At 37.2% G+C, this 17,361-nt stretch overlaps 1 protein-coding gene across 13 annotated transcripts in view; it reads left to right on the top strand.

The window, feature by feature from the left end:
* The window catches only part of IL15 (interleukin 15), a 318,782-nt gene that overhangs the window by 289,752 nt on the left and 11,669 nt on the right, over positions 1-17,361 (top strand). For 12 of the 13 annotated variants that reach the window (XM_081543549.1, XM_081543548.1, XM_081543544.1 and 9 more), the window contains 3 exons: positions 13,456-13,554; positions 14,679-14,776; positions 16,077-16,161. In XM_081543549.1, the coding sequence (XP_081399675.1) occupies positions 13,543-13,554; positions 14,679-14,776; positions 16,077-16,161 (195 nt within the window). In that variant the 5' untranslated portion in view covers positions 13,456-13,542. Of the gene's footprint in view, positions 1-13,407; positions 13,555-14,678; positions 14,777-16,076; positions 16,162-17,361 lie in introns of all 13 variants that reach the window. The other variant, XM_081543552.1, reaches the window with a different exon arrangement.

Consider the following 17,361-nt stretch of genomic DNA (forward strand, 5'->3'; position numbering starts at 1 on the left):
CTTTGTGGCTCAGCTGGTTAAGAATCCACCTGCAATAGGGAGACCTGGGTTCGATCCCTGGGTTGGGAAGATCCCCTGGAGAAGGGAAAGGCTACCCACTCCAGTATTCTGGCCTGGAGAATTCCATGGACTGTGTAGTCTGTGGGGACTCAAAATGTCGACTGGGCGACTTTCAATTATACCACTTTTACTCCCTTTCTCCAACTTGATGTGCTGGTAAAATTGAAGTGCTTGGAGTTTACCTGAATGCTTCATAGTATTTCTTGCCTCCATGCCTTCCCCCATTATTTTGGCTAACTTTGGCTAACTTTAATCACCCTTTAAGGTAATCAATTTTTGTCATCTTCACTAGGATGCTTTCTCTACCTACAGACCTGTGATATCCAAACTGGTTTAGCATTTACAGTATTGGGCTTCCCTAGTGACTCAGTGGTAAAGAATCTGCTTGCCAATGCAAAAGACATGATTTTGTCACCTGGGTCAGGAAGATCCCCTGGAGAAGGAAATGGCAACCCACTTCAGTATTCTTGCCTGGAGAATCCCATGGACAGAGGAGCCTGATGGGCTACAGTTCATGGGGTTGTGAAAGAGTCAGACATGACTTAGTGACTAAACAACAACAAGGAAAGGATGTTTGCTTTCTGTAATTTCTTCACAGACAGGGACTATGGTTATTCACCTTTATAACCCTAGTGCCAAGCACACAGAGAATGCTCAATAAATGTCTGGTGAACAGAACTGGAGAGTGAAAACAGCAGCTGTCTGGTTCCCTTTGTATTTACTTATTTAAAGAATCTGCCTGCAATGCAGGAGGCCTGGGTTCTATCCCTGGGTTGGGAAGATCCCCTGAAGAAGGGAATGGCAACCCGCTCCAGTATTCTTGCCTGGGAGATCCCATGGGCAGAGTAGCCGGGCAGGCTACAGTCCTTGGAGTCGCAAAAAGTCAGACACGACTGAGCGACTAACACACACTTTATTGCTTATTTAGTATGTTATCAACATTCCCATTATTCTTTTTGTGGTCTTTGTCCTGAAATCCAGCTGTCGCTCTCTTCCTAACATGTTGATAAAATTGGATACTTAACAGTTGTGAAACTTAATCTTTTCAAAACTGAACTCCTGACTTTTCTCTTAGATCATCTCTCCTCGTCTCCCTCAGTTTAATAAACAGTAGACTGGTTCTTGCCATTTCAGCCCAAACCTTCGACGTCGTTCTTGACACTTCTCTTTCTTTTATACCTAACATCCAATTCAGCAGATAATCCTATATCTTCAAAATATACATTCTCTCTCTCCATTACTGTTATCTTGGATTACTGTAGCAGTATTCTAATTGTTTCCCCAAGCCTGTGCTTGCCCAAGCAAGGTCTTTCTCAACATGGTAGCCAGAGTGTAGCTTTAAAAATCTAAACCAGTTTACATCCTTCTTGTGCTCAATATGTTTCAAAAGGATTTTCCAATGAAAGCTCAAGTCCATACCTCTTGCCACTGTGCCCTACTCTCATCTCACCTCACCTCCTGAATTTCTGGCTGAATTAGAGCCTCTTTGGGACTTCCTTGGTGGTCCAGTGGTTAAGACTGCATGCTCCCACTGCACGGGGGTAGGGGGATAGGTTCAATCCCTGGTCTGGGAATTAAAATCCCACATGCCATTCAGCAAGGTCAAAAGAATTAAAAATAGAGCCTCCTTGGCAATTGTGTTTTGTCAGTCATACTTTATAATTGCTCCTTTAACTGTTTCCTGACTTCCTGGGTTTTTTTTTTTTTTTTTCTTTTTTCAGTGCTATGTCCTTAGAATAATGACTGACACATAGTAGGGGCTTAATATATTTTCGATGAATGTGTGAGTGAATGAAGGAACCGGGAATAAACTCCAATTATGCTTCTGCTTACCATGTGTAATGTTGGGCAAATTATTTAACTTCTCTGAATTTTACTCCCTCCCTTTGTGAAGTGAGGCTGATAATAATGGTGCCTGCCATATTTTTCTCAAAGGTTGTTGATGAGATGCCAACGTAATATTCATAGATGATGTTGTGAGTCCTTACCATGCCTTGTGCACAATATAAATTTTAATTTTCACAGTAATCTTCACAATGATCATAAGAGATATGTTCTATGATCATCTCCATTTTGACGATTTGGAGGGAAAAAAAAAAGAACTAAGGCATATGCATGTCTTGAAGTCACCTGGAGAGTAAATGAGAGGATTCAAACCCATATAGTTGTGACCACGTCAGTGCTGACCAGCAGCCCTGAGTGTGTGTCTCCTCATTCAGTGCCTGTACTTTGTGAAAATGACCCCAGCTAGGAATCTTACAGGTTTGTATTAGACACTATTTTTCAGTTGGACCTTATTTTGATATTTTAAAGATTTTGTGCTGAATTTTGTCAAATTATTTTTTCCATCTACAAAGGCAACCATATGACTTTTTTCTTTTTATCTGTTAATGTAGTGAATACACAATGGTGCCCTGGGAAAGAACCTGTGGTCAAGAACCCATCTGCCAACGCAGGAGACATAAGAGACGCAGGTTCAATCCCTGGGTCGGGAGGATACACTGGAGGAGGGCATGGCAACCCATTCAAGTGTTCTTGCCTGGAGAATCCCACAGAGAGGAGCCAGGCTGGCAACAGTCCACAGGGGTGCAAAAAGTCAGACATGACTGAAGCAACTTAGCACTCCTACATGCACACAAGTAAACTTCCTGACGCTGACCATCTTTGCAAGAACAAACTTATCTAATTTTATTCTATTAACATTCTACTTAGTAAAATTTAATATTTTGGAAATTAGTATCTGTGTTCCTATAAAAGGTTGCTATATGATTTTCTTTCCTGGGTTATCATTACATAGTTTTGATGTTAGATTTTAGTGCCCATGAATTAGAATAATACTATAATTACCATAAGGATTTGTAAATTTCCTGAATTTTTGGTAAAAACCTTCATAAAGAATTCAGAGTCTTTTATTACATGTCTGTGTTAGTCGCTCAGTAGTGTCCAACTCTGCAATCCTGTTGACTGTAGCCCGCCAGGCTCCTCTGTCAATTGGATTCTGCAGGCAAGAACACTGGAGTGGGTTGCCATTTCCTCCTCAAGGGGATCTCTCCAACCCAGAGAGAACCCGGGTCTCCTGCATTGCAGGTAGATTCCTTACCATCTGAGCCACCAGGAAGCCCCTTTTATTACATATATTTTGACTAATCTTTAATTAGATTTTCCTTATTTTCATGAGTCCATTTTGATAATTTTCTTGGAAAGTCAGTGTTCAAATAGATTTGCCTTAACATATAATTTACAAAAATTATACTACCGATGGCCTTTTTGTATTTTAATACATATATATATAATCTGACATTTTGCTTTTTAGTTTTGATCAGATTTGTTTTTCAAAGATGCATCTTCTAGTTATACTAATTACCTTTTTCTACTTTATCACTCTTCTTATCTTTAGTAACACTTAATTCTCCTTTTAAAATTATTTTATAGATTCTTGAGATTAATAAATAGTAAAGTATTTCAATCTAATTATTTTCTGTGAGATTCTATAAAATTCTATGTTATGCTTTTGCCATAATGTTTTTTTAATGACATGTAATTTTCAAATTGATTTTCTTTTATACCAGCTCTATTTAAAAGGGTAATTTACATTTTCAAGTGTATAATTTTTTATTTTCTATTTTTTATTGATTTTTAATTCAACAGTATTGATATTTTAATTCAATAGTATTCAACTCAATCATCCAATATTATTGATATTATTGATTTGTGACTATTGCATGTGGCATTATAGAATCTGATTTCAGATTTTTGTGTAATGTTTTTTGAGACATTAGGTTTCGCACATTGATGCTTTAGGCATATGTCATAAACAACCTCTTAGGAATGTCCTATGTGTTTATTTTCTATGTGCTATGTCTATGAGGTAGAATGTTTCATCTATCTATAGTTAATCTAATATACATATACACTACGTAAAACATTGTTCATTGTGTTTTAAAATTTACCACAGGCAGTGGTGTACTAGAGCCAGCTCTAATTGGCTTGTGAGAGCCAATGGTTGAATATGCAGAAATTTTGTGAACCAGTTGTTAAAACACTGTGACTTGAAATCAGTATAGTGAGGTACTTACATAACAGAAATTGGCAAATCCTGCAAGGTGATGGTGGTGGTGGTGTTGTGAGAATTAGCTAACTCGCATAGCCAAACCACAGCCCTACTCATTTTAATGTTTAAATTTCTGAGCAGAGTTTAAGATTTTTAAATAACTCCTTGTTTTTCTATTAGATTTTCCTTTATATAATTTGAAGCTACATTGTTATATATTTGAAACTATATTCTTAGAAGCATAAAGCTTCATGGTTATTATATCCTCTTACGGATTGTAACTTTCATCCATATCCATTATCTTTGTATTGCTTAGAATTCTAATTGAATTTCTGCCTTGAATTCTAATTTTATGGTATTACTATTACTATACTCATATTTGCTTAGCATATCTTTTCTTGTACTGTCATTTTCAAGCTTTTTGTAGCATTTTATTTTTGTTTCATTTTTTACAAATACCATATTAAAAAAACATTATCTGTTATCTTTCTGCCTATTTTAAAACCCAATCCAAGTGTCTTTTAGTAATCAAATGTAGTTTTTAATCACATCTTTTCATGTCTGGGTGAATGTACTTGTATATTTAGATTTACTACTGCTACATTACTTTTTATATGTGAACTTCTTATTGTGATTTCTTTGTTTAAGTTTCTCCTTTTATGCTTACCATTACCTTCTGTTAGTTTGCTTAGGTTTTCTTTGCCTCATTTTACTTTATTTTATTTTTAAGCTTGAAAATTACGATATATCCAGGAATTTTTTTTTCTGTGTTGAACTTTTGATTTCTGCAATTAATCATCATGAATGTGTTGCCTGTTCACCAAATAAAGTAATCTTAGCATGAGTTTTCCTCTTTTCTCACAATATTTACCACATGGAATTTATCTGTGATTTTCCTTCCACACTGCTATCTGGAAAAGTACATATTAGGTCAGGAGTTGCCTGGTGTTGAGGTTGGGACTGGTATGACTGTAAAGGGGCAGGGGATAAACTTTGATGATTAGAGCTATGTTTTCTATTGTTGTCAGAGCAATTTCATGGGTGTATACAGTTGTCAAAACTCTGCATATCATATACCTAAAATGGGTGTGTTTTATCACCTTGAAATTATATCAATAAAATTGATTTTAAAAGTATAGTGGGGAATGTCAGAAAGAAGCAGAAATCATTAGCAAGATGTAGAGAAGGCCCATTAAAGATTGAATCTCAAAAACTCTAAGACGAATGGATAAGGAAGCTGTGGTACATATACACATATACACAATGGACTATTACTCAGCCATTAAAAAAAAAAAACTGTAAGGGAACATTTTTTCCAACAATATTATGTAGCTTGGAATTGGACACTGGCAAAATAAAAGTATCAGAAAGGTGAAATGTGGAGAAAGTGGAGGAAGATTTACGTTCTCTTTAGGATAGTATTACAGTGGCCGACTGGGACACCTGCTGGATAGGGAAGCAAGTGCAGGTAAGAGTCTGATAGTTTGAAGAGTGTGTGTGTGTGTGTGTGTGTGTGTGTGTGTGTGTGTGTGTGTGTGTGTTATAGGGGCAGTGTAATTGTAAAGAAGTGAAAAATAAAATCCAACAAACATGTAATATGTGCTCGTTATGTACCTAGTATGCTTTTTTGTTTTGGAGTATAGTAATGAACAAGATAAACAAGGTTTCTAACTGTAAGAATCTCACATTTTTGCAAAATTAAGTGAATGAATGAGATTTATAAAAAAAACTTTTAAAAAGTGTGGCTGTTATATATTATACCCAAGTGTGAATATTACATGTGTTGTGCTCCATAATTTCTTATATCCCATATTTTCCTTTTTCTTGGATGACTTTTTTTTTTTTTTCCTAGAATGTATTTTCACATTGTTATTTCACAGACATTCAGTGGATTTTAAATATTCTGAGGTCTGGTAGGAAGAATGTTCTTTATCCTCTTTCTCAAATACTAATGTCCTCCTGTACTATGGTTTCATCTTCACCAGTTTTTGGAACAAGGTGCTTTTGGAAACTAAGCTAGAGGAATAGCTCGTATGGACCATTTCTGGACAAGTATTACAGTTGTGCTGCTCTGCAGAAGCGTCTACTTATACCCACCCTAGAGTTAGCCTTTCTTAAAAACATTTACCCAAAACGTTTTTCAACAACACTTATACCAAATGATAAAAAAAACACGCATGAACATATTGCTATGTAGAACTATTATCAAAGAGTGGTAAGAGCATCACTTGTATATGCCCTTTAGCTACATATACGCTTTATTGTCTGGAGAAGGAAATGACTACCCACTCCAGTATTCTTGCCTGGAGAATTCCATGGGCAGCGGAGCCTGGTGGGCTACAGCCCATGGGGTTGCGAGGAGTCAGACACGACTGAACAACTAACATGCATACACACACATGTGCGTCATTGTTGTCTTTGATGATAAACTACCTTAGGTGTTTCTACATTCATTTTCTGTAATACCATTAGTTAAGGCCTTTTGAGTTGTCATGGTAACTAAGATGTCCAATCTTTATAACTACCTTTGTCCTTGGCAGTGTGATATTTAAATGGCTGTGATTTGTTTAGAAGCATTTCAGTATAGTTAAGCAATTTGTCTTAAGTATTCCAAGAACTTCATGTTGTTTTATTTAAAATATATATTATTTTATAGGTCTTATATGAAATAGCATTTTTTAAATACTAAAGAAATCTTACTTAATCATTTATTTTTGTTGTTTTGGTAAACTGTTGTGATTCATAGGCCTTAATAACATATTGTGTGGAGTCATGAAAATTAAATGCCAACTTCAAATCTTGTTTTTATTTTTATTTATTTACTTTAATTGGAGGCTAATTACTTTATAGTATTGTGGTGGTTTTTGCCATATATTCACACGAATCAGCCATGGGTGTACATGTGTTCCCCATCCTGACCCTCCCTCCCACCTCCCTCCCCATCCCACCCCTCAGGGTCATCCCAGTGCACCAAATCTTGTTTCTAAATGGAAGTAATTTTTAAAAGTCACAGTAGTAACTCACGGTAACATAGTTCACACTGGATTTTTTTTAGCCTTAATATTGAACACAGATTGTGTGTTTAAGAAATTTCTTATTTGAAAATTTCATAATATTGGTGTCAATTGAAAACAGCTTGAAAGAAGTTACTGAAAAAAAGTACGCTTCATGACAGGACAATTTAAGATGTTAAAGATATCACTTTCTCAACTTCACTGAAATTGGGACCGATTATGAAATCCGTAAGTGTCAGAGGCTGGCCTGTGGGTCAAATCTATCAACAGTCTATTTTGATAAGTAAAGTTGTATTGGATACATCCATTCATTCATGCATTGTCTATGGCTGTTTTCACATTATGTCAGCCTTAGCTGAAACAGAGACTACAAGATTTAGAAAGTGTGACGTTTACTATCTGACCCCTTACAGAGAATGTTTACTGACTCCTGCTTCATACAATGGTGACAGTTTTGTTTACAGTTTCCTACCATTACTTTCACACCGTTACCAAATGACTCACTTTTCTCTGAGTACACAAGTCCTTGTCAGGCTCTTTTCTCCACCTAAAGTGTTGTTTCCTTTTGCTCATATCTAAAATCTATCTGTTCTTCAAGATATGATTCAACTGAAGTGTTTAGTTCCGAAGTCTTGTCCAACTCTTTGTGACCCCGTGGACTGTAACCCGCTAGGCTCCTCTGTCCATGGGATTTCCTGGGCAAGAATGCTGGAGTGGGTTGCCATTTTCTTCTCCAGGGGATTGTCCCCACCCAGGGATCAAACCCACATCTCCTGCTTGGCAAGCAGATTCTTCACCACTGAGCCATCAGGGAAGCCCCATGATTCCATTAACCCTTCCTTTATGAAGCTCCATAATTACGATAAAAAAAGCTATATTACGTAGACACATGTCCCTTATACTCCCTTATGTATACTCTAAAATCCCTTGCCTTTCTCTTGGTTGTACTTGCTTGACATATGCAGCCATGACTAAATCCGTATCTCTACCTACTCCAAGCCTAGCTATTCTTTCTACGTGGTAATGTGGCTGTCGGAAACACAAGCATGCTGACTAATCTTCCTTTCTGGCCATTCATGACCATGAACTTTCATTAGGCTAGGCTCTTGTAAAATACTTAACATCTATTCACTGTCCTCTATACCTTGATAGCTATTTCACGTATTCTCCTATCCTCAACCCATAACACCTTCTTCCCAGGCTGTCTGCTGATGACTTTAGTCCTAGTTAACAGAAATTCAAAGCAATGTCAAGAACTTTCACCACCACATCTACCTGCCTCTCAGCCTGTACATCTAGGTTTCCTGCTACTCAGCCTTCCTTCTCAAGATCACATTGAAAAGGTGACCAGTTTTGGACCCCTTTGTGTATAAAATACTCTTTCGATGTTCTGAGCACTCAGTTTCAACGTGAGGAGGGTGGATTTGCCCTACGACTAACAGGCAATCCTCAGTCACCAGTAGGGTTATGTCCAAGAATTCAACTCGATTCAGATACTTTTTACCCAAATTAGGAGTCAGATCCCACAGGTTGATGGTTCAGTCGTCCAGACTGGCCCCCTCCCAGCCTTCCATCATGTGCTTTCAGTTGCCTGTTGAAAGTCTAAGTTGTTATCCATGCTTCTAACCAACTGGCTATAAATCAGAGGTTCCCAACACCCCAGTTTATTGGTTTTTAATAAATGAATATAACTCAGGAATAGGTAGATGGAAGAGCTGCACAGGACAAGCTGTGAAGCAAGGGCACGGAGCTCTATGCCCTCTCCTAGCATCTCCCTGTGGCTCCCAAACCCTGAAGCTCTCCAGACCCACACTTTTGGTTCTTTATGTATGTTTCATTACATAGACATGACTGATTAAATTGCTGATCTTTGGTGATTGAACTCAACCTCCAGTTCCTCTCTCCTCTCCTGAGGAGGGGGCAGAAATAAGACTGAAAGTTTCAACCCTCTAATCACATAGTTGGTTCTTCTTGCAACCAGCCCACATCCTTGGGTGGAGTCCAAAAGTCACCTCATTATCATAATAAAAGATCTCATCACTCTCCTTATCACCCTCATCACTAGAAATTCCTAAGCTTTTAGGAGCTGTGGGCCAAAAATGAGAATGAAGACCAAATACATATTATAAATCACAATATCCCAGATATCCTCACTTGCCTATTCAAGAATATAACTCTGACAATCGTTCCCCTCTCTTGTGTGTGTGTTAATCACTCAGTTGTATCCAAGTCTTTGGGACTCCATGTACTGTAGCCTCCCAGGCTCCTCTGTCCATGGAATTCTCCAGGCAAGAATACTGGAGTGGGTACCCATTCCCTCCTCCAGGGGATCTTCCCGACCCAGGAATTGAACCCGGGTCTCCTGCATTGCAGGCAGATTCTTTACCATTTGAGCCACCAGGGAAGCCTTATTGAAGAGTATCCCTCTGGCAATTGTTCCCCTCTCTTCCATAATCAGTTTTTACCTCAGCATACAAATGTGCTCTTATTTCCCTCACTTTCTCCCATCTATTATCACCTTTTGGAGCAATGTTCTTCAAAACATTGTCTGCACTAGCAATTTACAGTCCTATCCCTTTCTCCGCTGCCCATCTCATGCAGGCTTCTGGCTCCGTTACTCCCCTCTAAGTGATCTTTTCCACGTCATCCATGACCTGCATGTTGCTAAGCACATGGGTAAGCACTCAGTCTGTGTCTTCCTTGACCTGTCAGCACATCTGACATGGTCTTCATTTCCTGTTCCTGAACGTACTTTTCTCACTTGACTTCTAGAACATCACCCTTCTTAAAGTTGCAAACTTGTCCTTCTTACCTGTTTTCTTTTTCCTGTATCATTTAACCACTCTTTAACGAAATATATAATCCATTTACTTATGTATAGTATATATAGTCCATCTTTCTTCCTGAAACCAAGGTTCTTCTGTGTTCACTGATTTGCTTTGTGAACAGGAATGCCTAGGTCATACCGAAACGTCCAGCAGGTAGTAAGTACTTAATAAATGCATACTAAATGGATTAAGGACAGCCATGTAGTCTTACATTTTTTATATTCCACATAAGCATTCAACCTTGGTCTGCCCTTGGTTTTAGTTTTTTTGAGTGACTAGTTGAATATGTGTACCAAATAAACCAATACTTATAACCCTTCTTTTCCTGCAGAGTCTATTTAAGTTTATTTTAAATGTGTGACTAGGCAGGTAAATAATTAAACAGAATAAAGCAAAAGAAAACAGCGGTATGCTAGATTGTTTTTCCTCCCTGGGAAAAACTACTGTTGGTATAGAATAGGGGCTTCCCAGGTGGCGCTAGGGGTAGAGAAACCACTTGGGAAAGCAGGAGACTTCAGAAACATGGGTTCAGTCCCTGGGTTGGGAAGACCCTCTGGAGGGATGGCAACCCACTCCAGTATTCTTACCTGGAGAATCCCATGGACAGAGGAGCCTGGCGAGCTATAGCCTGTAGGGTCACTAAGAGTCAGACACAACTGAAGCAACTTAGCACGCAGAATGTTTACAATTGTTTTCACAAGTCACTCCAGAATTAAAGCTACTGGGGCCACCCCGTTGTGTGGATTGTCCGCTTTTCACGCTGTCTAACTCTTAGGCAATGGCATCAGATAGTCTTGCTGCCATAAGTTCAGGGAGTACCCTGCAGTGAGACCCAGTCACAGGAGTCCAAAAAAATCAGCTTAAACTCTGATAGCTCTTTGAGAGTAGGGCTTGGATATAGTCTTTTTTATTCCTGGATCTAGGCACACAGGTGAATGAAGGACACATCAAAGATGCTGATTGTTAGGGCCTTTCATGACCATATGCAAACTGTGTGCCAGGCTTAAACACTGCTTCCATAGTTCTCCAAAAATATGACATTATAAGGAAGTGGACAATGTATTTCATCACTCCACTTGTATTCTCAGAAAGTAATTAACCTGGTTTCAGCCACTTGTATCTAACAGGTACTTTGTGGGGGTCAAATGAGATGATGTTTGTGAAAGGACTCGAGTTCCATTTCACGTCAGAACAGTTTGAAACACATTTGTTTTTTGCTTTTTTTTATTGAAGTATAGTTAATTTACAACATCTTGTTAATTTCTGCTGTACAGCAAAGTGATTCAGTTACACACACACACACTCACACACACACACACACACACTCACACACACGTATATAAATAAACACATATGTTCTTTTTTATATTCTTTTCCATTATGGTTTACCTGAAGATATTGACTATAGTTCCCTGTGCTATACAGTAGGGCCTTGTTGTTTACCCATTCTGTGTATACTATTTTGCATCTATTATTTCCAAACTCCCCGTCCATCCCTCTCCCACCTCCTTCCCCCTTGGCAACCACAAATGAAACACCTGTTTATAAACTATCAGAGAGCAATGACTTTTTATGATTCACATGGCATGGATCAGATGCTTTTTATAGTAAGGACCTCCACTTCTCAACCAGAGTTTATTATTTCTTGCATCTCTCTTCTACCTGTGCAACCTGGATTGTGAGGTACAATTTTGATAGCCACATGTATGACATTTACCTGAAGGAAGTCACTTGACCTCTCAGAACCTCAATTTCTTCACTGTAAAATAAGAGTAATATCTCTCATATAAAGATACTGTCAGGATTGAATATGATAATGTATGTGAAATAATTTTGTAGACTTAAAAGCACTTGGTAAACAGTTCTTACTCTAGTAATAATTATATTAAATGTTAACACTGAGTCTTACTCAAAGAGAAAGTTACAGAGTATTTTACCTTTTTGGGTCTTCTTTACTCATGGATTACACACACTCACATTCTTAGTAAAGTTATTGATCCACAGAAGTATGGAATGTTGAAACTTCCAAAGCTGTTATGAAAATCTGTCTTTCTGTCAACTAGAAAACTGTGTCAGTTCTTTTTCCAAATTAACAAAGCTGTAAAAATATCCTCAGTTAACACTGGTTTTTATTATCATTATTTGTTAGAAGTCTTTGAGGTCGTTTCCTACTTATTCTATCAGACTTGGCATGGTGCATTCTGATTAAAGCTGTTAGTTGTCCATGACTTACACCAGCTGCTGGTGGTTGGGCAGGACAGTGAAAGTCCCATTGGTAAGATTTTAACATCCTGCCTGTGTGCCTCACTGATGCAAAAGCCCAGGATTGAAATACTCATGGCTTACTCAAGCGGCTTCATGAGGCCTCATTAACAATTGTATCACCCTTTGTACTGCTTGGTCCCAGTTCAGTAAATCCTGTTTGTTGAACAACGTGGAGTGGGGGATCCTACAACTAAAAAGGAAGTAGGGAATTTAAGAGAGTTTGAGTGAAATGGGGAAGATAATTTTAAAGTTTTACAAATAATTTGGAGCAGTGAGATAACATAGACAGAGAATGATTAACTTGAGAGTAATAGAGGTTGCTTTAATTAAACTGATTAATGGGTGGTTTAGATTATGTGTAATAGGAAGATTAGACTTAATATTTTGTTGTGGAATAGATGGCATTTTTATTGGATATACACTTACACTATCTTGTTTAATACCTAGTTAAATTCTAGTTTTTCTTTTAAAGAGTTATACATCATATAGTAATCATTTTTAGATTTCAAAAACATCTGAAAATAAAATAATTATTTCAGTCTACAAAACTTAATTGCAGTGAATACTTATGTTGAGAGACATGGAAGATTTTGGTTTTTAAAGGGGAAATCAAGAAATACATACCATTTTAGAATGATGGCCAAAATAGTTATTTAAATTTTATATATTTTGGTTTTAAATTTTTTTAATAAAGTGGAATTGGATATGGGAATGTGTAATCTTCATATACTTCATCACTTTGAACTAAAGAAAAGAGGATTTTGTTACTTATGAAATTCTCAGGTGATGTTTCAATTAACAGTGATATAAAGACTGAAGACATTGAATAGATGTCTATAGAAGTAGCTACTTTGGTTGTAAGTTATATTAATAGTCAGTAGTTTGTATGCATTAAGGTATTTGGCTGCTTCAGCTTTTTATTAATATGTCTTTGGAATTCAATCAATTCAAGAACCTAATGTACTGGAAAGGACTTGGGCTTTGTAATCAGACAAACCTGGTCTCAAATCATGGCTGTCTTGCACTTCCTGTGGTGCCTGGGCAGCTCACCCAAAAGTTGCTAACCCTCTGTCATAGGATTGTTCTGATGATTAAATGAGATACACATTTCTAAGTGACTAATGGAGTGACTGTGAAAAAGTAGGTGCTCAATAACTGTTAATGCTCTTCCCTTCTTTCCCCCTACTAGTCCACTTGTGTTTTTAATGGATCGTCTTTGCTCTGGGTCGTATTCTAGGAAGTATTCTGGATGGATGGCTGCTGGAAACCCATTGCCATAGCCAGCTCTTCTTCAATACTGAAGGATTTACTCTGGCATTGAGTAATGAGAATTTTGGTAAGAAAAATTAGATGAAGATAGTACATGGACTTTTCTTAAAAGGTCACTTGTGTGTCTCAGATACTTCGTAATAATTTATATGGCTCTTCTCTGAAGATTTTGGGATGTCACAGATGTCTGTTGACATATGGGTTATTCTTATTTTGAAAATAAACAAACTAGGTTTTTAAAGTCCATTAACACCGTGATGTGCTCTTCATGTTGTTTTTCACTTATCTCACTCTGTTTTGTTCTTTAAATGTCTAATCAATAAGTTGTGTAGTCTCTGAAAACAAGGTCTAGCTGTTATTCATTCTTTCAGTGTGAATAACATGGAGCACAGATTCTTAGCAGTTAAGTCAACACTGATCTTTTGGGACTTCCCTGGCAGTTCAGTGGTTAAGACTCTGCCTTCCAATGCAGGGGGGGTTCAATCCCTGGCTAGGGAACTGAGATCCCATGATGCTGCATGGCCAAAAAATAGAAAAAGCATTGCTCTCGGAAACTATAAAGATTTTGACCACGTGAAAGAGGCAGGCAGAAATATCAAAACTCCAGGAAGTTCTGAGATAAGTAATCTTCCTAAGTCACCCAGAAAATGTATTATATATTGGCTCTTAAGACAGCATAGGGTGTCTTCGGTTGGTTCCATTTCTATTCAGTTTGTCTCCAAATGATATTAATATGTAATTTATTTTCATATTGTTATGTGAAATTAGTATATAACTAGCATACCTATATTAATAATTCATATAACTAACATGAAATATGTTGGACAATTAACAAGAACATAAGGAAAAAAGAAGAAAAAAGGAAATAAGGATGAGAAGGAAGTTAAGGATAATAGAAACAAGTTATATTACCATATAGGTAAATTAGTAAATATACATATTTTCTATGCATTATTATCATTGAAATGTGTCTGGAGAAATAGGTATTAAAGAACTTTGCATGTAGGAGACAGAGTTGAAGGTAGGAAAGAAAGCAAAAAAGATACATTCTAATTTCCTTAATTCCAATAAGGAATTCTGAAGTTTTGATATATTTACATTTTGGAACCTAAAAATATGATAAGGTATCATTTTGAATCTCATTTTTTCACTGAGAAGTTTAACCACTTTGTCTATGATTTTATTTTTCAGAAACCATATTTGAGAAGTACTTCCATCCAATGCTACTTGTGTTTACTTCTGAACAGTCATTTTTTAACAGAGGCTGGCATTCATGTCTTCATTTTGGGGTAATTTTATCTTTCAGCATAGAATCATCATGTTAATAACAAGGATCATTGTTCTTTAATATCTTCTCTGTTAAATTGCTTCATGTTCAGTTTGCTTAAATCTTTAGGTTCTCAGTATGTGGGGTATGATAGCAGATTATGGAGATTCAGAGGAGGTTTCGTAAACATCCTACAGAGAATTTCTATATTCTTATAAAATTCCAAATGAGTATTACATCCTGCAAATAAATTGGACTTCTTGGTATCTGACTAAACTTGGAAGGAAACTCTTTATTAACATCCTGTGTGATTTTGACACCAGTAAGAGAATAGATATTGAGGGCTTACCCATGTTACTTTTTTGTTTTATCTACCCCTGGCATTGACTCCTCCTATCCTTTAAGCCCTATCTTGGTTCAGTTTGAAACATTTATTTCTTCATTTAGGCCTTTTGATTTTTCTCCGAATAAACATTCATATTTTCCCATGCCTGTTAACTTTTTCCTTCTCTGTTAGATGCAACTAATACACTGCACTCACCCAACTTGTAGTTTTGCAGTCTGACTCGCAGTTCAGTTTTATTCTGCTAATGCCTTCATTTATAGGGAACCATAGGTTTGTGCAGGTAACTCCTCCTCTCAAAAAAAGAATAGTTGTGGCTTGCGTGCTTCTGTCCTGGATCCATCAGGGAGCAACTATTTTTCCTGAAACCCTAAGAATTATTCTGCAGTTACTTGGTCAGTGTATGTATCTTTTATCCTTATATTAAATTTCTATTTTACACAATTATATAAGCTGTATGATCTAGTTTTGTGACTAGGCCCAAGTTCATAATGTTTATGGAGAAAGCTGTTATAAGATGCATGTAAGGGGCATATATTTACTGTCAAAATCCTTACATGAGAAAGATGAGTGCTTATTTGATAATTTTACCCATTTATTAGACTTAAAAGTCTGATGGGACCTCTGCTTAAAGGAAAGTAATAATTCATTCAAAAACATTTTCTGGGCACTGCCACACATCAAGCAATGTTTTTATTTCGATGTGATAAATTGCACCAGCTTATCTATAAGTTATCCCTCCGAATTAGATTTTTCTGTAATCCTGGTTTGTCATCAAGCTAGAGTTAAAGCACCAAAATTGTACTGTATGTTCAGTGTTTATATTCGTCTACAAGGCTGTGGAATGCACAAAGGCAAAGATAGCACTCATTTTTTCACTTGTTGGAATAAAAAGGTCTTGATTGCTCTTTTGCCTGTAGTATTCATCAAGAGAGTATTACATTCATTCAAACGCTCTGCCCTTTGGTTTTGCTTTCAGTTGTATCAGTGCAGGTCTTCCCAAAACAGAAGCAAACTGGCAGTATGTAATAAATGATTTGAAAACAATTGAACATCTTATTCAAGTAAGTACTCATTTTTCCATAAAATATTTCGTGTAATTGCTATGGAGTCTGTTACTCCCTGTGTTTTGCTGTCAGTCTTAATGAAATCTCACTTAATACTGTTTCTGTAGAATTGGTATGCCTCATAGAACCTCCGATGAAATCTTTTATTTAGAATTTTCAGATAGCAATTACCTTTAAACCTCAATTTACGAGTGGCCTAGCATAAAGAACTCTCTGTGACCACAGGCCAGTGAGACTCCCTTTTCCTGTCATATATATAACAGATATATCCTCCAGATATAAAACAGACTGGAGAGGCTTGTTAGTAGAAAAACCAGGTGACTTGGTGACCCTTGTAGGGGAAATAGGCTGACCCAGAGAAGGACTCTCTGTTCCATGGGCTAGAAAACCCCTCTGGAGACCCTGGTTGTTCTGGCAGAACTTGTAGAGGAGAGAAATAGGGGCTGTATTATTGTGTGGGCAACACAAGAGGGACCAGTGAGCATCTCGGGCAGCAGGTGTACCAAACCTTCCAAATTTGCACCACAAAGATTCTGAAAACTAAACCATCATTGGAATCACAGCATACAAACATAGGTCAGCACCTCTGTGCTAAGCCTACACAGAGTGGCTGCATGCTAAACTACAAGACTTAACTAGGACCACGGTCTCCTTATGTAATATCCTAAATACCAGATATATTGAAAAATCAGTTTTCTAACCAAAAAGCAGGAAAATCACAACTTGAATGAGAAGAGAGTCTGAAACAGACTCTGAAACTGAGATGGATTAGATGTTGGAATGATTTGACAACAATTTCAAAGCAGCCATTGTGAAGATGTGCCAGCAAGTAACTGTGGATATCCTTGAAATAACTGAAAATAAAACAAAAAACAACCCAGAAAGTCTTAGCGAAGAAATACAATATGTAAAAACACATCAAATGGAAATTACAGAACTAAAAAATGCAATAGCTGAGATATAAAACAGACTGACGAGGCTCATTAACAAAATGAATATGACAGAGGAAAGACAGTCAACTCAAGGGCAGAATAGAAAGAAAACAGATTGAAAAAGTAAATAAAGCCTCAGGGATTTGGGGGACAATAAAAGATCCAGCCTTCCTGGCATTATCACTGTAGAAGGAGAGGAGAAAAAGAATACTGACAAAAAGACATGATCAGCCAAATTGATGACAAAATACAAACTGACTTTGTG

Source organism: Giraffa tippelskirchi, chromosome 11 (assembly GCF_054371585.1).
Source record: "Giraffa tippelskirchi isolate mGirTip1 chromosome 11, T2T-mGirTip1v1.2.pri, whole genome shotgun sequence".
NCBI lineage: Eukaryota > Metazoa > Chordata > Mammalia > Artiodactyla > Giraffidae > Giraffa > Giraffa tippelskirchi.